The sequence below is a fragment of the Monopterus albus genome, unplaced genomic scaffold (assembly GCF_001952655.1).
Source record: "Monopterus albus unplaced genomic scaffold, M_albus_1.0 scaffold49.1, whole genome shotgun sequence".
NCBI lineage: Eukaryota > Metazoa > Chordata > Actinopteri > Synbranchiformes > Synbranchidae > Monopterus > Monopterus albus.
Window position 1 is genome coordinate 1,104,668 of NW_018127929.1, and position 24,734 is coordinate 1,129,401.

General features: G+C 37.9%; 1 protein-coding gene across 2 annotated transcripts in view; it reads left to right on the plus strand.

The window, feature by feature from the left end:
- eng (endoglin) overlaps positions 1 to 23,751 on the plus strand; it is a 42,352-nt gene extending 18,601 nt beyond the window's left edge. For both annotated transcript variants that reach the window (XM_020600925.1, XM_020600926.1), the window contains exons 4-14: positions 6,980 to 7,093; positions 10,295 to 10,472; positions 14,021 to 14,201; positions 14,296 to 14,404; positions 14,508 to 14,703; positions 15,043 to 15,191; positions 15,445 to 15,675; positions 15,972 to 16,038; positions 19,634 to 19,744; positions 19,848 to 19,895; positions 19,976 to 23,751. In XM_020600925.1, coding sequence (XP_020456581.1) covers positions 6,980 to 7,093; positions 10,295 to 10,472; positions 14,021 to 14,201; positions 14,296 to 14,404; positions 14,508 to 14,703; positions 15,043 to 15,191; positions 15,445 to 15,675; positions 15,972 to 16,038; positions 19,634 to 19,744; positions 19,848 to 19,895; positions 19,976 to 20,097 — 1,506 coding nt within the window. In that variant the 3' untranslated portion in view covers positions 20,098 to 23,751. The remainder of the gene's footprint in view (positions 1 to 6,979; positions 7,094 to 10,294; positions 10,473 to 14,020; positions 14,202 to 14,295; positions 14,405 to 14,507; positions 14,704 to 15,042; positions 15,192 to 15,444; positions 15,676 to 15,971; positions 16,039 to 19,633; positions 19,745 to 19,847; positions 19,896 to 19,975) is intronic.
- Positions 23,752 to 24,734: the final 983 nt, after the last annotated feature.

Consider the following 24,734-nt stretch of genomic DNA (forward strand, 5'->3'; position numbering starts at 1 on the left):
CCAGTGAATATTACCTTACACAGGGAGCTACTATACAAGTACTTGTACAGCAGTAAAATCCAGCAGCCAAATGAAACCTTGTAAAATAGGTTCTTCTGACACCACAGCTTGTTATTTAAGTTCAATATATATCAGGACAAAAAGAATTTTCAGAGACACAGTAAACTGAAAATGACTGATGATGCGTCATCGGTATGTTATGATTTGCTGATTGATCATCCCTTTTACTTGTCAATACTATATATATCAAGTCCAGTCTAGCTGAAAAGAAAGCGTGCCAGTCTCTGCATTGCAGACTCACTCACCTTGTACGTATTTCACACCTTTCTGATGATAAATTATGTTGCACCGAGGTGCTCTTCCAGCAGTCTTCTGAAACTACAACTTAGTTGTAGAAAACAGTAGCTGTTTTCCCAGCTCCCATTCTTTCTGTGGTAAAGCAGATAAGCACAATTTCAAAAATGTTGAACTATTTATTTAGGATAGGGTCAGCAGAACAGAGACAGAACAAACAAACTTTAACCCTGATCTTGAAAGAAATTGGCCCAAAAACATTCTTCCCACACTAAAAAAAACTGTAAACACACACCCGATGTCAACCATTTATCAGTCAGTTAACCAGCTAGCCATTAACAGTTTCCAGACATCACAGAAAAACAGGGGTTCCCACTGTGTATTTTTTTGTACACTAAACAGACTTTTATAACAATCCAGCTCTGCAAGTGTGGTTGTGTAAAGATTTCCTTTTTCAGCTAAGCAAACACACACTATAATTGCAGAAAGTGAATTGGGTCGTTTTGATTTTCAAAGTTTTAACTTTAGAGCATGGCACCAAAAAGGAGCTCCAGAAAACTTTTAATCTTTATGTTGTTATTGCTGGGCCAGAGTCCATTTTTCACTGTCCAACATTGTCGGTCAGCTCACATTAGTCATTTTTTTATCACTGTGTTGTGTTTGTTTGCTCCTCCGGTTTGTTTGCTCTTTAAGTTCTTTACGAAGTACTTTCACATAACTTATGTTTAGCAGCTGCTATTTATTTATTGACTTTTTTTTATTTTTCTCTCTGTTAGCTGCTCTCCCTCATTTGGTGGTGATTATTAGAAGTGAAGGATTTGTGTTATATGAACTCTAAAACACCATCGGAAGATGGTGAAATATGCTGCCTGTCTGAATCCATCACTGCTATAAAATTAAAATTAATAATAGCACTCAAGGTCATTTGCTTCAGTTGCTTCTAGTGAAGCTTCAGAGAATCCTGTCAGAATTATTTTCTTAAGGCAAACCTTCACCACTAAGCTACGCTTATATGAAACACTTTCTTTCAAAATGAATTCTTTTGAATATGATGGTTTAAGATGCTGAAGTTTTTTTTTTTTTAATTAACACAAAGACACATTAGCAATAGTGTCTTAGCAGTGAGGCCTCATGTACATGTACCAGATCTCTGGTGTTTCCTTACTTCAGTTTTGTTTTGAGCAAGAACATTAACACTGTGCAAGTAGATTATTTGCTGAACTCTTTTAGAGAATATTTAATGGATTGGAAATCAGAGGAAAAAGTCATTTTATGACAAAATAGATTTAAAGTCTACTTAAAGAAGGAACTGCTCCCCTGATAGACATTTTCTTATGCCTGAAGAGTAAAATCAGACACATTATGTTGTGAGGGAGAATACGAACAAGATTCATCTCATGCCAGAAAAGTCAAACATGGTTTAGAGAAAGAATGGTGCAAGATGTTTAATCGGTATGGGGTTTGTGAGAGTTCACAAAAGAACTTGGGATCTGTATAGTGCAGTTCTCTTCTGTGACTATAAGTGGATGTTTCATCAAGTGAAGAAAAAAAGTGGACATAAGATATTTTAAAACAGGCCCCTTATCTGCTCTTGAGTGTTTAGAACAGATTTTTCATGTAAGCACAGAAGAAGGGGAACAGCCTTATCTCTTGCCAAACTGTCTAGTCAGATAGGAGGTTTGCCTCCCATGTCCCATTTGTCCTTTTAATTCTCTTATCACCTTCTTCTTCATCCCTTTGTTTTCATACTGATTTACAACCTGCCAGAGACAGCTGACTCTCTCAGTTTGACCGCACAGAGAATTATAGAGGGAGCATTGAGGGGCAGCCCAGGCCGAGAGAATTCATAGGGAGGAGCTGCTTGTACAGGGTCCATTGATGTCACACACTGGCTTGGGTAGTCTCTGTTTTGGCACAAGGCCGAGACTAGACCAAAGGAGCCAACTGAAGTTAAGTGAGTGAACCAAAAGAATAACTGGAAACTGCATCAGCAAAGACCCTCGAAAAAAAATGTCTGAAAAGGAAAACAATTTTATCTTGAAAGCACAGGAACAAAAGTAGCAAAGGTGAGTGATCAGGGCCAGCAACAGACAGCCAAGGATTCAGAGTTCAAAATGATGGAATGAAAGTCACAAAAGGATGAAGGGAGGGAAGCTAGACAGAGATACAATGAAACTCATTAGAAAGGAGTATTTAAGGAAACCCCGCCGAGTTATCTCTGTTTGACCCACAATGAATTTCTTAGACAATGCCATTCATGAATTTACTGGATGTGCATGCAGCACTATTCAGGTAAAAACAAGGTGGTATTTCTTGGAAGACATTTTGTTACTACAGTTCTAAGTCTCAGTCTGTGATCAGTGGAGACTCATAATGATCCAGTCTCTTATATGTTCACACTGCCTTCCAGTTAATGAGGCTATATGTATTTGTATAATAAATATCCTGCACTGAAGATGGAAAGTGTTTTATCATAATGTGATCACCACACACATTAAACTGTACATTCACACGTACCCAGAGAGATATACAGCAGTCTCTCATATTTCTGTCATCTTTGCCAATGTTGCAGGCAACTTCCATCCGTCAACATTTTTTCCATGTTGTTTTATTCTCTGTACTAATGAATGTAGCATTCATCCATCAAACAAGACAACAGATGTGAGTGTGATGTTGTTATGATGGACAGCGTAGAGAATTATTTATGCAACTGCTTTTGACAGGACAGGACGCAATACCCAAAAACATATCACAATTTTTGTCATATTGATAATTATCAATATATACATACCATTAATGATGGAGGGGAAACATTCAAAATGTTTACATACAGTGTGTTATGGTGAGTACCAATGAATATAAATATGCTTTATAAGAAAACTCTGCAGGGTTCTTTTAATTTGATATTCAAGGAATATACTGAGTCCCAACAAATCACAAAGTTTGTTATGGTTCTGAACAATTGTTAAAGCAATAATTTGACACGCTCCTCAACCAACATAGTCTAACATTTAAGCTTAGTGGACTCGAGGGTCTTCCATGTTGCTACACTACATGTCAGTAGCAGTGGCAAAGTGTGTAAATATGCTCTTCTATTTTTCCTCTGTATTTTGCATAAAGCTGAAGCAGCACTGCTTTAGAAAAATGTTTCCATTCTGGGACAATCTACCCGGAGTCAACAACTTTCATTAGCTTTTGAAACCTGTTTTTTTCTACTGTACTGTTCTCGCTGGCATCATGTCTTTCATCATAAAATATAAAATTGCAGTAGTTGTATCCCTGTTTCCTTTTGAGCACTTATCATATTGGATAATGACTGAAAAGGTAGACAGGAACGACTGCTGCTGGGGTTTGAGCTATAACGTTACCACAAGAGGCTTGTTTGAGAGTTTGGGAGCAAGTGCTAGTGCTGCAAATTAGGAGCCCAGACTTCAGCTTTCTGTATAGTGGGATGCTAATGTTACCTTTTCAAATGGTGGAAAGGTTTAGTTCTCTTTCCCATCTTCACTGCCATAGGTGAATATCCAGTGTACAATATGCTGCCTGCATATTGTTCTCTCTGTATTATTTATCCTGTTTTAAAAAGGCGACCCATTTCCAAATCACAGTTTTGTGTGTTTCATCATCCTGTACGGCCATCTGATTCCCCTTAGAGGTGCTGTTTTTCCTTGTTTTTACCCTTTGTCAGCTACAATATGTAACCCAATTACTCTAATAGGGTTATTGTGCAAAGGGTTGGTTCAAAAGCACAGCAGATACATTTGTCATAAATTACTCATCCATTTATCACTGTTATTGTGAGATTTGTTTTCATAATAGTTACAGAGATAATTTTATTCTTCTTTGGCTGTCTTATCAGTTATTATTATTTACATGTTCTATAACAAATGCCACTGTCTTGCACCTGGAAGAGATATGGTGGATGTTGGTGTGTGTGTTTGTGTGTTGCACTCAGCATGGACAAATACACCTGTGTTTTGCTTATCTGCAATTTGTCAATAGTCTCTTTAGAGCAAATTTGTTCTTATGAGTCTGAACACTTCCATAACTCAGGCCTGGGCTCATCATGATTCTCCTGGAATACTCTCCAGCAACATCAGGTATCAAGTAAATGATATTAATATTAAAGATTCACACTGTTTCCCTAGCATGCTCATTGTCTCTCCAACAAAAGACAGTCTATCTTAAAAGTAAATAAATAAAATACAAATAAAATATTTGGTGTCAAAAGGCATCACAAGTTAAAGTATTTTTGAATGATGAAATTCCCACAAAAGGCTCATACTGGGGAGATATTTCAAGGTTTTTAAAAGCTGTTGTTCATTTCTAATGCACTGAGTCATAAAATTGAACTCATTTCGAATCTGTGACTCTTTCACTTTTCTAAACTCAATTATCTGGGGGCTATTACAGAAGTAAAAGTAAATAGAACTAGGATTATTGGAATTAAGTCAGTCTTGGGAGAAAAAGTTTCTAAATTCAGACTTATTATTCCACAGTGAAAAGGTTTGCTCGCCACCACTTATGTCCATAAAACTCGCCGGTAGAAGCGTCACCCCACGCACATGTTGGGCATGGTAATTAAGGCCGATTCAAAGAGTGACCATGGTGGCGATTAGCAAATCACATCACTATTGTGTTTCCTTCAGCTAAAAGTGGGGTTAATGAGGTTTTACATTATGTGCTAAATTATGTTAATAAAGTTTTATATACAGTACAGTATTTAACAACCACCCGGATCATCCTTATGCTGGAGAACGCTGAGCTGCAGGTTATAATAAATACATGATATGCAGTATGTATAAATACATGACATCTTGTTCCAGAATCCTGTAAAACCTTTAAAACTCGCTTTTGTCCATTTTTTAAAAAGAAAATCTTGTTTTGTGCTGCACAGAGATGTAATAATAGAGCAAAGCTGTATTACATCATTAATGTCTGTGCAAAAATGGAGACAGACGGCAAACACAGCTTCCTTCATGCCTGTCTACAAACACTGCCTCTACCTTTTCTGGAGAGATGCATTTGTTGACATTTCATAGTTGCAAAAACAAGGTTAATTGTCACATCCCTCACTGATGTTTGCAATAGGGTAGAAATGGAACCTAGACTTGTACAGAATTAAACTCGGTGCTGCTAGCGAAATGCCTCTGTACTCTGTCAACTTGAGTTCTGTTCATTTAATGACACTCCATAGCAGATAAGTAGGGACTAAGGGAATAGTTATAGCCCCTTTTACATAGTAAACAAATGCTGCCTTGAAGTCTGAATATTTAGATTCTGTGCGAAGAAGTCATAATAACACAGTTCATTTAGTTTTATCTTTTTTTGTCTGTGATATAGTGTATTACTTTCCCAAGATCTCATACATTCTGTCACACTTTATAAAATGCTTCAGTCACACTTTTATGATGCTTTTTAATTTTTAATCTTAGCAGTAAAGTATTAATCTCTGCAAAATATTACATTTTCATGAAGGTTGTCCTAAAGGATATTTCTCTTCACATCACATCATCCCAGGATAGTTTTCATTGTCCACATTTATTGAAGGATCCATGCTTGCTATTGTGTTTCTAGTTTACAAAACGGCACAGATTTATCCTCACACTGTGCCTTATAACACTTACGTATACAATAGGAGCATAAATCATTGTTTTTATGTTTTTGGGCTTTTTACAAAAAACAATAGTTAGCAGGACAACACACTGTCTGCGTTCAGGCTCAGGTATACAAAAAACAAGCAGACACACAAAATGAGCCACATCATGTCGCCATAGTACGGCACCATCTTGCCTTGTAGCGTGTCTAGCAAAGGTCTGATGCGCTTTTATCGTGTGGGAGTGGAAAGTATGTTGACTTCTGCAATAACTGTCTGGTTTGGTGTGTGTCTGCACAAGACAAGAGGTTGTTGAATAAGGTTGTGCACTGTGCAACAAAAAGTATTGGGTGTGATCTTCTGTCATTGGCGGAAATCTATAGTACAAGATTACAAAATGAAGGGCTTAAGATTTTGAAATATCCATCAAGGTTGTGGCCTTTTTAACTTTCTATCCTCTCAAAAGAGGCTTAGAAGTATTAAAACACCAGCAGCCAAACTTCGGAGTAGCACATATCCTGAAGCTGTCCAGCTTTTAATTATTGTCGACTCTGCACTGCTGGTTGCTCGCTAGGTTTTAATGGAAGGTCATCTGGAGATGAGGTTTTATTACATATTTTGTATTTCCTGTTTGGGTATTGTTTTATGTTATGATTAATAGTTTTTTTTTAAAATCATTTTTAATAATTTTCTTTCTTGTTTCTTGAGGGAGTGTTTTACTGTTGACGTTGTGGGACCACCAAGACAAATTCCACTCAACAGTGTTTATATGGCAATAAAGTATTGCAACTTGATACAAAAAGCAGAAACAGAAGAGTGGTAGGTGGTTTAAATGTAATGAGGAAAGGAAGAGGCATGTGATCGGACATGGTGCTGGTCCTGAACTTCAGATTTAAATTTCCAGTAGGCACTAACTTAAGGAGTAATGAATTTGCATCCATAGTATGTGACAGGGTAAACATACATTAATAAACCTGAATTAACTTCAATACCTGCTTCGGATTAAGTCAGAAGTTAGAATGTGTTATTTTTGGCCCGATATGAGGTAACATTTCAAGTAACAGAGGTTTTGCTTTTGTTTCCACTCAGGATAGCGGTATGTTCTATCTGAATATGGCCAGTGCTGAGCCAATGAACCTCATCCTTACATCGCCAGACAAAGCTTATGGTGTGAACAACCTCAACGACAGTGCTAACATTTATGTAAGTAATGTCTCTCTGTTTCTGCATTAACATTCAGACTGTGCTCACGCAGTATTGTTCTATATGCAGGATAGATGGATGTGTGCAGAGCACATGTGAAGGGAAATAAAATCATCATGCAACATACCATTAACTTAAGTTCATGTGTTACTTACTAATACTAAATAATCATGAAAAAAGAATGGGGTGTCGGTACACCACTGTGAATTCACTGCTTCATCAGGATCATTCAGAATTCTCCAGATGCATTAACTTCTTTCCAGTGCCAAATATTTTACATGGAGTCAAACTGCCACAGCTGTGTACCACTCTGGGCGTGTCTAGAGACAAAGTGAACCATGCTGCTTCTCTACAGATATTTCCTAGTGGCTGAACAGTTCTTTTTCTTTCTAAACCCAGATCCTCTTGGTTGTGGTCAGCAACAATTACAGATAGGTTACATTATTGCTGAGCATTTTCCAAAGCTTATCAGCCCTTGAAATAAGCAGCTGCAACCTTTGCCGTTCACTTTGTCAGAGTTAAATTTTTGTACAAATGACTGTAGCACTTAGTTCTCTTTATGGATGAATGCATTTTTCTTATCTCCTGTGCAGTCACTGAAAGGAAAAATCACAGTGAACAATTTGCCATTGCTATTTGTTTCCACAAATGTATCATTGCATTTTTAAAACATTCATAATCTTGGCTTGTTTGAAAAGGTTGTCCTAGGAACACTTAAAATTGAACAGCCAGCTGCCAAACAGTGACCTTTTAAATGTAAGCTGCTCTTAAATTATATGTTTATCATGGCATTTTAGCTGGTTGGTTGTCTTTTTTGAGCTTATAACAAAGTAGCTCTTAAGTGAAAGGCTGTTTGGCAGCTGATTCACACATGCCAGAGCTTTCTCCTGCACATGAATGCATCACTTAGAAGACCTTTCAGAAGCTTTTCTCTTTAACCATATCGACACAAAAACTATTTCATGTTGAGTGTTTATTGTGCTCACAACCTAGTATGTAAATGTTCTTTCATGCTGACATTGATTGACACTACTGGGAGACGGGCTGAGCGTTATTTTAAAAAGCTAGGACATGCTTGAAAACACTCAGCAGTGCTGTACATTTTTTTTCCATGTTTGCTTATAAAAACAATAAAATCACAGCTGACCACAATGATGAAATGTTTACAGGAATGCTATCAGTTCCTGATATGCTGACAGCAGTGTGGTACCACATCCCATATCATGTCGTGTCAAGAGGCTGCCTGGACAGCATTGTCTCTGACTACAGGATGTTTTTGTGGGATGAGCAGTATCACTAGGGGATAATAGTGTTTTACTACAGATTGCAGTGTAAGAGGAACAACATCTGCTCTGCATCTGAGAAAATACATCACCAGCTTGACAGCCTGGCTCAGTGTCACAGTCACAGTGCTCGCTGGCCTCCTATAGCTGACCTGAGAACATAGGGTTGCTCAAAAACATGCGGACAACAAGATTTTTGTTTATAAAGTCTTATGAGTGTTCTCACCTTTTCAGTATACTATGTAATAGGTTATTAGTTGCAAAAAGCAGCACACTTTACACAGTATTATATACTTATTTTTAATATACCTGATATACTTTTAAGTATTAAATATTTAATGGAAGAATCTAATGTTATTGATCAAGTGAAAACATGGAGCCTAGAATCTTAGACTTAAACATCATCATCTTAGACTTGTACACAGCAGGCTGCTGGGGAAAAAGCACCATCAGTACTTTCTGTAATCACACTCCTCTCTCAAAACATCCTTATGTTCCTTGAACTTTACTGTGAGCCTGCAGAATATCAAACTGCTTTCCCAGAAACTAATCTGCATTAAATTCTACTGTAATCATAAAAGCGATTACCACTGTTATTCCCCTTGTTTTTCTCATCCTGTTTTTCAGGCCTTTCCCTGTCTGCCTTGGTCTATCATGACTGTTTTTTTTCTTTTATTTGTGATCGTGCGTCAATGAAATATTTGTGAAAAAAAAAAAAAGACTGACTCCCTCAGTCTCTCTTGGCTTTCACCTTTTATATCCTGTCTCACTTTATGATGCAATGCAGTCACAAACACACATTCGAGACAGGTCAGACAGGGGATTTTCATTATTTAAATAAACATATTCACATATGAGAAACATTAACAGTATGATTTAGAAGAAATATAGTACTTTCTATGTTTACTCATCACACTATCATTTTTTTTGTGTTCATCCACAGCCAACATATCCAGCCATCATCAAGAATGATGCAAACACTGACAACAGAGGCTGAGTCATTGTTGAGTCACACTGTCCAAGCTTAAAAATAAAAAACATTAAAACAAAGCACAAAAAGAGCAAAAAAAAAAAAGGTTTTAGTTTCTAATCTCACTTGAAATGACAGATTTCAGAAAAATATTTTTGCTCAGGAATCTCATTGTGCTCATATAAAACTATCCCTGACCAAGGTGAGCTGTTTTTGAGTGTCTGTGCATAGGTGTTTATAAATGAAAATCTGCAGCACTTTATTTTTCTCCTGAAGAAGAGAGAGGAAAATCAGAGTAGATTAAAATCCCATGAAGGTTGAACCAAAAATAAAACTGGAACATGTTTTTTTTTCCTGGAATCATTATTTATTGAGCACATTTTTAGATATTTGTGTATAGAATTCTATTGTAGACAGTCCCCACTTCTCTAGGCCTAACACATTCCTTAATTGCATGCAAAGCTTGATGCAAACGCCATTATTTCTCATTGGCCCAGACAAGGAAACAGCAGTGTCTAGTCAATGAGATGGATGTATATATTTATACCTTGTATGGAGCCAGATTCCAGCCGACTGTGGTGACGCACAAAGCTAAAAAAGGTCCCATTTCCTGGCCCCACTCAGGAAGCAAAGGAAAGACCTTGGCTCCAACGGGGTTGTGCAACTGGGCTCGTGGACACTTAAACATAATAAACATTCCTTTTTAACAGAACCCTTCTAAGAGAATAGAGGGATATGTGGGTGGAGGGTTAGAAAAAGTAGTTTGATGTGACAAAATCTAAGCAGTCATGAGGTAAAAATAAATATAAATTTGACTCATTCACTTATTGTAGCAATGAGTAACAGACAGACGTGTGCCTTTTAGGACCTAAGTGACTCTGACACTATTCTTTCTGGAAATTACTTTTGAAAAAACCTAATGGACATGATGTGTGCTCTACTTTCCAGAAAAACACCAACTCCACAATTACGCTATATCCTAATTCGGGCAGTACCAAAAATATCTACAGGCAAGACTTCCCCACTCAAGATGAGGAGCTAGTCGAGTGGGCAAGGCAGAAGTTTGGGGGTGTGACTTCATTCACTACGATCCGAAATATGAGAAGTATCTCAAAGCAAGCAAAAGGTATTTTTATGTGCAACTATTAACACAATTTTTACACTAACAGGGGTTCCTGCTAAATAACATGGGCTGTATTTGCCAGGTTGGCTGGAGTCTTTCCAATGCCTGGTAACAGGAAACAAATCTTTATAGAATTCTATCAGATACTGTAAAAGACTATCTGCCTAAAGTGTTTTGGATTTATCAGTTTTGTCACCCATGATTTATTTATTTATTTATTTATTGCTATCTGCATCTGTGTTTGGTCTAAAACAATACTTTTGTGCCCAAGAGAGCAAAGTGACTACACTCAGCACAACCTACAGCTCCAGCTTAGATAACTCAGTAGCCAGTCTGCAGTACAGTTATCAGGGATGGATGTCGTGTTGTTTTCAGAGCTCTCTTGATAAAATTCATCACTAACCTTCTCTTTTTTAATGTTTATATAAAACCCCTTTCTGACAAAATCACTGAGAAAACACTGTGCTGTGATGAAGGCTGCAGTGCACTGAAAATCCTGCATATTATCTTTTGATTGTTACACTTTATTTTAATAGAAAGGATTTCATCAGCATATTGATTTCCAATGTGCCCATGTTGGTTGTAGGGATTCAGGCCAGAGCATAATAGTGCAAGATGAACAGATTTTTCAGTGACAGATGCAGATATATAAATGCAAATGAAATGTAATATGAAGTTTTGATCATTTGGTTTTACAAAACAAAAAAAACAAACACTCATAGTACATACAGACTACATACAGTGCCTTGCGAAAGTATTCGGCCCCCTTGAACTTTGCGACCTTTTGCCACATTTCAGGCTTCAAACATAAAGATATAAAACTGTAATTTTTTGTGAAGAATCAACAACAAGTGGGACACAATCATGAAGTGGAACGAAATTTATTGGATATTTCAAACTTTTTTAACAAATAAAAAACTGAAAAATTGGGCGTGCAAAATTATTCAACCCCCTTAAGTTAATACGTTGTAGCGCCACCTTTTGCTGCGATTACAGCTGTAAGTCACTTGGGGTATGTCTCTATCAGTTTTGCACATCGAGAGACTGAAATTTTTGCCCATTCCTCCGTGCAAAACAGCTCGAGCTCAGTGAGGTTGGATGGAGAGCGTTTGTGAACAGCAGTTGTCAGTTCTTTCCACAGATTCTCGATTGGATTCAGGTCTGGACTTTGACTTGGCCATTCTAACACCTGGATATGTTTATTTGTGAACCATTCCATTGTAGATTTGGCTTTATGTTTTGGATCATTGTCTTGTTGGAAGACAAATCTCCATCCCAGTCTCAGGTCTTCTGCAGACTCCATCAGGTTTCCTTCCAGAATGGTCCTGTATTTGGCTCCATCCATCTTCCCATCAATTTTAACCATCTTCCCTGCCCCTGCTGAAGAAAAGCAGCCCCAAACCATGATGCTGCCACCACCATGTTTGACAATGGGGATGGTGTGTTCAGGGTGATGAGCTGTGTTGCTTTTACGCCAAACATAACGTTTTGCATTGTTGCCAAAAAGTTCGATTTTGGTTTCATCTGACCAGAGCACCTTCTTCCACATGTTTGGTGCGTCTCCCAGGTGGCTTGTGGCAAACTTTAAACGACACTTTTTATGGATATCTTTAAGAAATGGCTTTCTTCTTGCCACTCTTCCATAAAGGCCAGATTTGTGCAGTATACGACTGATTGTTGTCCTATGGACAGAGTCTCCCACCTCAGCTGTAGATCTCTGCAGTTCATCCAGAGTGATCATGGGCCTCTTGGCTGCATCTCTGATCAGTCTTCTCCTTGTATGAGCTGAAAGTTTAGAGGGACGGCCAGGTCTTGGTAGATTTGCAGTGGTCTGATACTCCTTCCATTTCAATATTATCACTTGCACAGTGCTCCTTGGGATGTTTAAAGCTTGGGAAATCTTTTTGTATCCAAATCCGGCTTTAAACTTCTCCACAACAGTATCTCGGACCTGCCTGGTGTGTTCCTTGTTCTTCATGATGCTCTCTGCGCTTTAAACAGACCTCTGAGACTATCACAGTGCAGGTGCATTTATACGGAGACTTGATTACACACAGGTGGATTCTATTTATCATCATTAGTCATTTAGGTCAACATTGGATCATTCAGAGATCCTCACTGAACTTCTGGAGAGAGTTTGCTGCACTGAAAGTAAAGGGGCTGAATAATTTTGCACGCCCAATTATTCAGTTTTTTATTTGTTAAAAAAGTTTGAAATATCCAATAAATTTCGTTCCACTTCATGATTGTGTCCCACTTGTTGTTGATTCTTCACAAAAAATTACAGTTTTATATCTTTATGTTTGAAGCCTGAAATGTGGCAAAAGGTCGCAAAGTTCAAGGGGGCCGAATACTTTCGCAAGGCACTGTATAGAGCTGAAGATAATGCTACTTGCCCCCAAAACCTGCATTACGAACTGAATCTGACCCCACATATTCCCATATTTGGAATCTTCTATATGTAAGCTTTATGTGTGACTTTTCCAGAAATTTCCAGGGGAATGCTGGATGTCCTTAGTGTTGTCCTCATTTTGCTTTGTTTTCATTTTTAAATTTTAAATTATTTTTATTTTGAGAAAATGCTTTATTTTCAGCCACTCTTGTTATTGCCAGTGTTTTAACTGACTCATAGTCCACAAGGGCATTAAAATTACTTAAGCAGAAAAACAGTTTACATGGCTGTTTTGTTGTATCTCTTGGCCTGCGTTGGGGTGTTAGATGAACTTGCGTAGGCCTTGTTGTAGGCGTTTGAAATGTCTGTGCAGTGACTACACACTAGAATGGTGCCAAGTTGAAAGCTCACTGAGCAGAAAATATGTACATATCCCTCAGGTTTTTTGAATGTGTCAGTGTGGTTTGAAATTCCCTGCATGCTGTTCTTGTTAAAAGTTGGTAAGTTTCCTCTCTGCAAAGGCTGCAGCGGTGGTCAGTTAGAATTTAACTTGACTGTCATATACTCAGTGATAATGCATTTCAGATTTCTCAGTGACTCCTGTGGCATAATTCACTTTTACCCCCTTGTATGTTCCAAACACTCAACAAAACATGTCTCGGCATACTTGGCTTTGTGTGATAAGGCTATACCAAGTGCTGGGGAAAACATAAAATGTTTCTCCCCCATTTTAGTAGTGTTTTGAAACAAAATGTGTGTTGCGATTTGAGCACTGCACCAGGGTGCACTTATAAACCATCATTCACCATTATTTGGTCAAAGGATGGGCATAGCATCCTCTCAGGAGACTGGTCCGAGAACATCTTCCATAGAGGGAAAGGCAAGAGGCTAATGTGCCTGCCCCAGCAGTTTGGTCTGCTGTTGCAGACTGCTCTATGGCTCCCCAGCGCTGGCTACCAAGTAAAACATTGTAAACTGAAATGTTCTTTCAGAGCAAAACTCAGTAAAAGTACTCTGTTAAATACAAATAAAACAGATTTATTACAGTGTGTGTGTGTGAGTATGTATGTATGTATACACACACACACACACACACACACACACTGCTATTGAAGCAATTTTTTTGTTTTACTACCATTAACAATGTTTGTGGTTACAGGAACCAAACCTGGCTCTCATATCTGTACACTTACAAAAGAAGATCCATTAGAGAAGCACTTTATGAAGATTGAAACAACAGCTTTGGCCTCTTCGGTCAAATCTTGCTCCCCACAGCAACAGAACCGTGATGGCGAAGCTGAGATTCACATCATAAACATCCCAGAGAATGCAATCATTAGGTAAACCTTGAAATTCCCAAGACAATAACATTTCATGTATTGTTATCCTGGTTAGCAAAAGTTGTCTTACAATTTATGAATCTTTATATTCCAGCAATGTGATAGTTCACATGGAAACAAAGAACAACAAATCCAGGGTGTTCCTGCGAGGTCCACAGGGCACCACATGGACCTTCGTCAACCCACAATTCACCCAGTTTTTGGTAAGGGCACACTTTACATACACCCATTTCCATAATTATAGTCCCAAAAGATACCATATTTTCAGCTCATTACTGATCTATTTTTACTTATCTTTTTTTACAGTCCAACAATGACATCCTGCTGCCTGTCTTTAAACACAGAATTAAACCTTCAATTACACTGAAAAGTGACAGTGCAGCGGATGTGCAAAGGGTCGCTTTGTATAATTTTACAGCTACTACTTTTACCAGCTATACTGAACTCAGGCCAGAGGAGTCTACAATTTTACTGGTTCTTGGAAAAAAAGGCAACCCTGCAGGTAAGACAGTGAAAGGGAAAAAGTTGTTTTAAGTCATTCTCTACAGAGAGAGTAGATGGAGTACTTCAGAAAGCCATAGCCCACACATAACAATGCTACACAGTGCCAGCAACAAGATGAGAACTCGGGAGGATGTTTATGACTGTAATAACAGTATCATTTGTAATATTTATCGTCATCATTACCATTATCACATGTAGTATATTACTTTACATACACAGTATGCTGTGCTGTAATTTAAATGACTTTTTTGAGGGGTCTTAACGGTGATTAATATTAACACTGGTAAAACTGATTCCTTGATGATCTTTGTTTTAATTTTAGCCGTTTTTCTCTTAGTTACAGAAACGGTACCAGAACCCATTCCCGTTACAACTAATGCCCCTCATTCAATGCCTCTGTCGATACATCTGTACACCTCCCCGGACTACCGTTCTCCCCTGGACCCTCACACTAAGGTGCAGAGTGACAAGAGAATTTATGCAGAGGTATGAAATCATTCACCCTCTTAGCTGCATTTGAATCTAAATATATGGTGGAATATAAAACAGCAGTAAAAAGGCTTATAATTTACCAGCAACGATCCTGCCCCATACATTTCAAAATCACTTTACTGCACTTATGTACAATACTGTACTGTATTTCACAGCTATTTAGACTCAAGCTTTTATACCTTGAGTATAGCATCTGTATCAAACCTCGCCATTGCAGTTCATCTGATCCTTTCTCTGTTTCCTGTAGATTTCAGGGCACACTTTAGGGGCTATGGTCTTGACCATCGAGGTGAACAAATGTGTCTTGCGCCCCAAGGATTCATGCCCTGTACTGATAGAGCTGCCCTACATTCAAGAGGCCTGCTCCTCAAATTCTTGTCCCAGCAGCACCCGGCTCAGCTTCTCCTTAGATCAGCTCCAAGAGCTGACATCCACCAAATGGGACCTGGAATGTTCTGTTAAATTTTGCTACAATAAGGTAGGAGTTCATCAGCTATTTATGATGTAGCACTTGAAATAAACCATGTCAAATGAAAATGCTTTTATCCATAAATAAATAAATACTTGCACTGAAATGAGTAAAGCACTTTAAATATATCTGACAGTGCAGTGGATCTGTTGTGGTTTGGTGATTTTGATGGGACCTCTCTTCATTTTCAGTATTTATACTGTAACTTAAATGCTTATGGTAAACCTATGACGTGATGATCTTTTTGTTTGTTATGTATTATTATTATTATTATTGTTGATAAGTTGTTTTTACCACCTCACTAGAAATGTGGAGATGGAGGAAGCGTGAAGAAGGATCTGGAAGTTACCCGGCCGTGTCCATCACCACCAAGTGAGTTTAGTTTGAGCTCCAGAATATGAATACATGTTTTAAATTGTGCACAAGCAGCCAGCATTTTGACCCATATTGGTATACATTTTTTATTGTGGCCTTTTTTTTCACAAACACCCTTTCTGGTATTTTTTAACGTGGTCTTGTCACACTTTTTTTTTTTTTTTATCTAAGTTTTGCTACGCAGTGGAAAGCTTTTGATAGATTTGTCCCAAATTCTCTCAATTCACCTATTTTTTAATTCCTTCTTAGTAGTGTTGTATAAATTGTATATATATAAATGTTATATGTATAAATAGGCAGATCAGTAGAGATAAATGGAAAAAAATTGCATCACTGTCAAGGGTGTGTTCCTTTGTTCAGTTGGTTTTGTAGTTGCTATGTTTTTAAGAGAACAAAGCAAGAACTACAAACCTAATTGCTTTCATATTAATGGAAATGCACTAAACAACACCACCAAATGCAGAGAATTACACTGATTCACACAGTAGTGTCGGCATTGATGGCATCCTTCAGTTGAAAAATTCTTTCATTATTGATTACCATGAAGATGAATGTTTCATATTTAATTCTCACTATACACCCAGAGGAAAAACAAAAGTTCTAAATTACCTTATTTTGCCCAGGACTTAATTGCTAGTCTGGTGTTTGTCAGTGTATTGATGCTCGCTACTATAATTTCCATTGCTATTGTTGCTTTCAGTGCACAACAAATGCTGCGCAAGCGGTTGTCATGGCAGTGAGCTCAGGATATGCAGTGAAGCCAGTAAGGGGATGCAGGGCAGGGCCTTGTTCTTTAGGAAGGTCTGCAGGCTGACCTTGTGGCCACAATCAGAAGTAATGGCCCTCAGGGGAAAGGGGCGAAGTCCTTTGTGTTTCTAAGAGAGTCGGACTGTGTTGCTGTCCAAACACAGCCACTAGGCCTGGCGCTATTGTCGGACCATTCAACATATTTGATTCAAACAAGGAAAGATGTCTTTTCTGCAGAGAAAGGGGCCTACAGAGAGATGATTCATGTCTAGGGAAATTCAGATGTTTCCATTTCTGACTAAAAGGACACACGCAGCAGATGTTGATTAAGCTGGGGAACACCTGGAGTTTGCAAGACTTATTCGTAAAGCCGACAAAGGATTTGCTTATTCCTTATGGTTCTTGCAGTGTATGTGGTAGAGAAGCTGATTAAACTATTCATCCATGCATTCCTGGGTTTTGTTTGCCTGTCTGTTTTCTGTTTTACTTTAACTTACGTAATTAGAAATGTTTTTCTGGTTCAGGAAAGGAATTAGTTGTAAAGGTACATGTGTGGCTCTGTTCATTAGCCAGTGTCAGAGGTACAAGGGTTATATCAGCAGGATTGGAGTACTGCATTCTGCAAGCCTTCACTGTGCAGGACTGAGTGCTCCATTCAGTAGTCCTTCCTGTTTGGTAGTTTTCATGGCGAGGGCTCCAGGGAGTCACAGTACAGGCCTGCTGTCTGTCTCCTCCTCTCCACCTGCACTGGATCCTCTGCTTCCTGCTCCTGTTTATTCAGCTTTGCTGTCAAAGCCTCATTTATACAAACTAACACAGCAACTGATCACACAAAATATACTCTCAAGAGAAAGGCTGCTGGAGCTGCTGTAATGTTTGTGGCCAATTCAGGCTAACGAAAGGTTCCTCTCTGACAGATTAACAAATTGGGCTGATTGTCTGGGATGCAGTTGGCTCAAATAGCCACAAGATGTCACTATTTCAGTGCTCCAAGTTATGTTTGATTCAGCTGATTTTTGCTATTGTTTAATTAAATGTCAGCATAACAGCTTCATAATTTTAATTTAAAAAATGAAATGAAGCCCCATTGAGCCAATTGTGTACAGTATCAGACTTTATACTTCAAATATCGGTTTTTATAAAACAAACCCGCTGTTTTCTGTTCTTCATGTCCTGTCTTTAATGTACCTCAGGGAAGGAGAGCTGTATTGTTTGAAGCCCAGTGTAGTACTTAGCCTAGCACATTCCTCCAGGAGGCAGGAGGCAGCAGAGGTAGGTGAGAGAAACACATGGAAAGGTGATGATTAGTTTCTTCCAAATGTTGTGGATACGTGTGGGAGGATCTCTTCAGGTGACAGAAAAAGGGAAGAGAAAGAAACACGTGTTTGCACATGGTTGTTCTTGACAATACAACATAAAGCATGAACACACACTTAGTTCTTGTGCCCTTCAAGTACAGATTTTGTACAAAATGTAGGTCTTTAAAACAACTGAACAACCAAATTAGCCCAGTCAGATAAAGAAGAGCCCAAAGCAAAGTTTAGGTCATAATTATAATACCCCAAACTGATTTTTGTATCAAATTATTTAAGAACACCTGCCATTCTTTTTCCAACTTGGAAATTAGAAGTGAAAATTATTAGTGATCAGTAACTGTGCAGCGAGTACAGTGATTTGTTTTGCCGTCAGATGTCAGAGGAATTAGAGGTGACATCTACAGTAAGTGAAGGGGAAAACTGCCAATGATCTATTATACAGCGTTCTTGAAATGACATCTGCTTCAAGGTAGTCCATTCGTGGCCTTGCCGGATCACAATGAATGAAGCAGAACTGTGGAATGGCCTTGCTAGGCTAATACATGTCTGTCCAACGGGTACTGTGTGTCAGAGGCTTGAGTGAGTTTCTGAACTGTTTTGAAGGAATGTGATTTTTTTTTTTTTGTTTTACTGCTGCTGGCTCAGTTTTCTGTTTTCTGTTATGTTTAATAGCAGTTCAGCACGTTGTGTGCTAAACACCAGCACACAGCTTGCCCAAAGAACATCACTAGTGCCAAGCTCAATTGTAAATTGAAATTTGTATCATTAAATCAACAGAGAAAATGACAGAGCAGAAATAGACTTTTTAAATTTCACTTTGGCTAAAATTTAACCCTGCAAAAATAATGACAATTAGAATTTATGCATGGGTTTGCACCGAGGCAGCTGTTAGTTTTAGCATGTGCCAGTAAGAACATCAACCTCTATAGATTTAAAACTTGGTAACTGTCTACTACAATAAACATTTAGGTGTCTCATTCAAATTTTTCCTTAAAAAAATCATTAATTTTAGACTTGAAAGTAGGGACTATTTAAAACACACCTTTATTGGCATATAAAAGAACGGCTCCTTCATCCTGAATTTGAGATTCAGCTGCCAAAACCATTTTATTCACCAGACACACTAGTACTGATACTGTTAATAACTTCAAGAAGATTCAGCATTGGAAGCCGGCACTGTGACTTCATATCTGTGAGGGTTCTCTGGAAAAATGAGTCAAGTTTCTGGAATTCATGAACTTTTTGTTGTCAGGGCAAAAAATATTTGATCCTACTGTATACCTTTGCAAGTATTTGAAATACACTATAATATATGGCAGCTTGGAATCGGATTACCGTAACACTGTGACATCCAAAACAATATCAGAATGTGCACTGTGAATACCAAACTACTGAATATTAAAGGCACATCAAGCGTGTGTAAATTTATTTTCATTTTGTGATTGCACCAGCAGCAACCATTAGCTTTGACCTTTGGTGTTTTCTATCCTTTAACTGAAGCTTGCATATGTTTTATGTGTATGTTTCAGCCCAACCATGCTTTCACTTCGGCCTACTTGATGTTCTGGGCATTGCATTTGGAGGGTTCCTTATTGGAGTATTACTGATTGGAGCACTGTGGTTTATCAAAATTAAAACAGGTAAATGTATGACCAACAACATAGTGTTTCAAGTTGAATATACATATAGATCTGAATGCATGTTTGTCTGGATATGAAATGGTCTTTATTCTTTTTAATTCAGGATACCCAACTAGATTGGACATGAGCTCAACAGCAGCAAATCTTCCAGGTAAAGAATTCTTTTCCCCATTACTATAATTATTATTACTACTATTATTATTATTACTATCTTTTATTTTTCCTCTTTAGGATGTCCATGCTCAGGAGCAAAACGACAACCAGTTTCTACCAAGCCTTCCCCGTCTGAAGACAGCAGCGCCAATGCTAGCATTGGAAGCACCCAAAGCACACCGACCAGCAGTATGGCGTGAGGTGCAGGGCCGCCATCTCCATTCATAGTCAACTATATGGGTTTTGTGCTTTTGTTTTTGTAATGCTTATAAAGCATTTCTCCTTGTCCCCTTAAAATTCTCATTTAAAAAGCACAACCCACATCTTTGACACACTAAGCCTGAAATGGGTGTAATTTGGGAGTTTTCAGTGGTGGTGGGAGTGACTGGATGACGGATAATAGAAGTCTTATCAATGATGCTCACCTCTGCAGCCTCTCTGTTAAGTTGAGCTTCTAGACAGGAAGTTAAAGAGGGCAGGAGGAAAAAAATGGCTCACAGCAACAGGAAAAACAAACCATATCCCCAAGAGGTAACAGGAAATTCACTGCATTCCTTTCAATGAATTGTGCTCATGTGATGGCAGCACAATAATAGTTAGACAGGAGACAAATCAGTCAAAAGAATGAATTTTAAAACAGATACAAAGTTGTTATGTTTTCACATCACAGTCCAAAAAGTTACCAATAATGGCAACTGAAACCCACAACATGTTAGGCTCTCAAACCAGTTTATGAAATGCTTACTTCAAGGGGTATTTGTCTTAATTTGAGTTCAAGGTCAATGATTAACAACTACCTCCTGTTATTTAGAAGTCTTGAGATTTCTCTGTTGAATTGATCTTTTTTCTGCCTTTATCATTTTTTTTTGTTTGTAAAATTCTATTTCACTTCAGGTGAATCTTAAAGCTGACCCACTAGGTCATTTGTAGCTCATGAAACAAAGTTACACGGTGCCATTTTCATGTTATCCAATAACTGTATAAGGGCTTTCGTATCAAGGGTTCTTTAGTGTTTATTGAAAGTTATAGAGAAGTACAGTATACTGTACTTGATTGGATTTATAACCCCACAACACCAATCTCAAATCATCATTATTACCCAAAGGTAGCAATAAAATATGAGCCATTAAGAAAAAGTAGCTTTTTATTTGTGTAAACTCAAAAATGGTCACACTTGTGTTGTACTGTACTGAACGCAGAGATGAATGGCTGTGTTCAGAGTTGAGTAATGTACCTATGATGAGGTAGTACCAAAACTCTCCACATCCGTTTTCAGACCCTCACACTCATATATGGACTTAAGGACCACTCATGTAGCTACACCCACAGGGTGGAGTTTCCCCAAAATAGCCTGTCTGGAGGTTACATTCCAGTACTTTTCCTATGCACAGTATCTGTTCTCATCAGAGTTTGCTGCAAGTCCTTCACCACTGCCTAACATCTGTAATGTCTGTAGTAGCATGCACAAACACACACAAACAAAAAGACCTTTATGTAATGCATTAAAGTGTTTTCAGGCCAATTTAACCACCAGCCTACACTATAAACCATTACTCTTCCTGTATTTGAGAACCAAGACGACATTTTCCATCTATAAACTGTCCAACTTGCTTGCTCATATTCAATGGCTTTTTAATCAAAATGTAGCTAGTCACTAATGTTCTACTCTATCTTGTGAATGGAGATGAGTGCACATAAGGGAACACATTATCAGACCTCTAATGGATGATATGGATCACAAACGCATTCAAAAAGTTTTCTTTGACAGCCAAGCTGTCCTTGATTCTCGCAGTAGATTAAGAGTTGCCACCTCGATGTGACCAAACTCCCAGTGAGGTGCAGGTACAAACAATAGGCTGTAATATTCCATAATTAATTCTTAAACAGAATGAAACTAAACATGTGGCATTTAAAGAAAATGTATGTGGACTGTACATCATTCAAGGTCCCCCCACTAAATTAATACACCTCATTTAGGCTTGACAGTATAATCAATAACAACAGCAGCATAATGGCACATTTGGTATGTTATATTTACCTTAGATTAATTAGTGTGTTGTGCGTTTCCACATGAAGACCACTTCAAAATTCTAATTTTGCTTTATTTGCAGCTATCACACATTTGTAATGATATGGAAACTGTCATTCAAGAGAGATGAGTGTGCTGTTATAGTGATTTACTTCTGCTTTCTACATTTGTTAGGCTGCATCAGCCACTGCAGTGCTAATGCTAAACAGTCCTGATTATGCATATGCATGGTTGGGACTTCTATGAGGGCTACAACTGTAGAGTGACGGTTGATCCGTGAATCCACTGTTTTTTTTTTTCTATGTACAAATGTAAATGTATTTAATATTTTTTATTGACACTCTTTACCTCTTTAAACCTATTACGGTCATAGAGTATGTCTAGTTTTGTAAGCAAGTGGGCAACATTTCAAAAAATCAGTTTGTATCCATAGCACATAGCCGTGCCGCATATACAATTGATACACCAACTTACTCGTATTGATGCATATATATTCACATCACAAGTAGTTACTCACCTTCTTATTTGGAGTGTTGAATAACTTATTCACCATCAAACTTAATCTTAAAAATGTTATGTTTTCTAGGCTGACTGCATGCATTGAGCAATGTAGCTTATTTCCCCCTCTCTCTCTGTGTGTGCATACTTTTTTGTGCATGTCTGATTTTCTTTATGCGTAGTCAGAAACCAAAGAAGGCCAGTACAAATTGTCACTTGAGTATTTGTGCAATACAATGAGGTAAACTTGTATGTAATGTCTGTTTTTTTCTTTTTTTAACTGTATTTGTACGTTTTGTATGATATTCCTACTTTAACCATTTTCTTAAGCTGCTCTGTTCTTTTACATATTTGAAGAATTGGGACAATTCCTTTTCAAGGCACTTCTTAAATGCAGAAAGGTTTGTTTTGTATAGCAATCTTTTTTTTTTCCTCCTACAGATTTGTTTTGATAATATTGTAGTCACAGACAGTGCATGTCACATCACATGTCACAGACAGTGTTGGTTTTACCCCTGTTTGACTTTTACTCTTCCCCTAAGATTCCCCTGCTGTCCAGAAACAGAGCATATCTCTGCTGATACTGACATCCTGACATTGTATTGTGTTCATTGTACTATCTTCAGTGGGTGTGATGGGGAAGTGCCTTCTGAATTCTGAAAGACAGAATGTCTGACAGATAAGCATCCCTCTTAAAAATGTAACACTCCGGCAGTTTTTAGGGAACATTCAAACTTAAGAAAGTGAATATGCGGCGTGCAGCGAGAACTTTTTTTGCTATAAATTTTAGAAAATAGATACAATATATGTTACAATATACGTTTTTTCAAATGTCCAGTATTCTGTACCTCTATTAAACCAGCCCTAGCAACTGTCTGAGCACTGACAGTAAAAGCAGACAGGCTGACAGTTAATTCACAGTTTAACCCTGCAGATCCCTTCGTTACCTCTGGCAACAGATTCCTTCTCCTCAGACACTCTAATGAAATATGTCTGTGTGCACATACACAGTATACTGTATGTACTGCATTTGTGTGTGTCTGTGTGTATGTGTACAATAGGAACTATTCATCCATTAGTGTGAGCAAATTCTTCCTTCAGTCTATTATCAGTGTCAAAATTCTGAATTCTTACCAAATTCCTGAAGCCGGAGCACCATGCCAGAAGTTCTGCTTTGATTTTTATAAAGTATAAAATGCAGTTATTTACAAATGTGTTCATTTGTTGAGACAGTACTTAACAGATGTTATGTATTTTTATGTTGTCGCTGAAGACATTTACGTTTTATTCTGAAATTATCTTAATAAAATGAATATGGTAAATCTTTGCATTTTTCCGGTGGTGTTCTTATTGGGCTGTGGCGTTGTAGTGAGTACATCTGGAACATTATTGGTAAAAATAAAAACTCCCAAGATACCCAGGATCTCACAGGACAACCAGTAAAACAGCAGAGCACTAACACAGAATAAAGATCTAGAAATACTACACACCTTAGAACATATTAATAAAAACAGTCAAAAATAGACACAGTGGGGATTATATTGTTTTTCAGATGTATTTGCTTGAGGATTTCATAGAAATCCTTCTGTTGACTTCTCTGTTCCTGATTAGATTTGATATTTATACAGTACATTAGCACTGTCACATTATAATGTGACTTTTCATAAAATTAGCAACAGACACAGGAGACTACATTAAACCTGGACTGAAATTTGAACATAAGAACTCTAAATGAAATAAACTGTAGCTATACACTGTATATTATAAGATCATCTGTACAATAATATCTGCAAGGTAACTAAATGTAGCTTGGTAAAAAGTACAATAGCTTCCTCTGTAATGAAAGGAAGTATAAAACTTTACCAAAAAATACTCAAGTACCATCCATCCACCTATTATCTATGCTGCTTATTATGTGGAGTTTGCATGTTCTCCTTGTGCCTGCGTGGGTCCCCTCCGGGTACTCCGGCTCCCTCCCACAGTCCAAGGACATGCAGCTTAGTGTGATTTCTGACTCTAAATTTCTCGTAGGAGTGAGTGTGTATGTGCATGTGGTTTTTTGTCTACATGTCAGCCCTGTTTTAAAGAAAGGAGGTTCTTTCTTGTGAAATGTTGTATTCATCTATGTCTTTATTTTTCCTTATAATTGATTCAGCAGAGCTTGACTTATGACTGACCGGAAACACAATGGGCTTAAAGAAGCAAAAACACTGCACTGATGTTTTGAATCATTCTGTGTATAAATGTTATTGTTGGGCAAAATGATGAAAATAATTATGTTTTCCTCTATCTAAGGCCTTTACTGAGGTG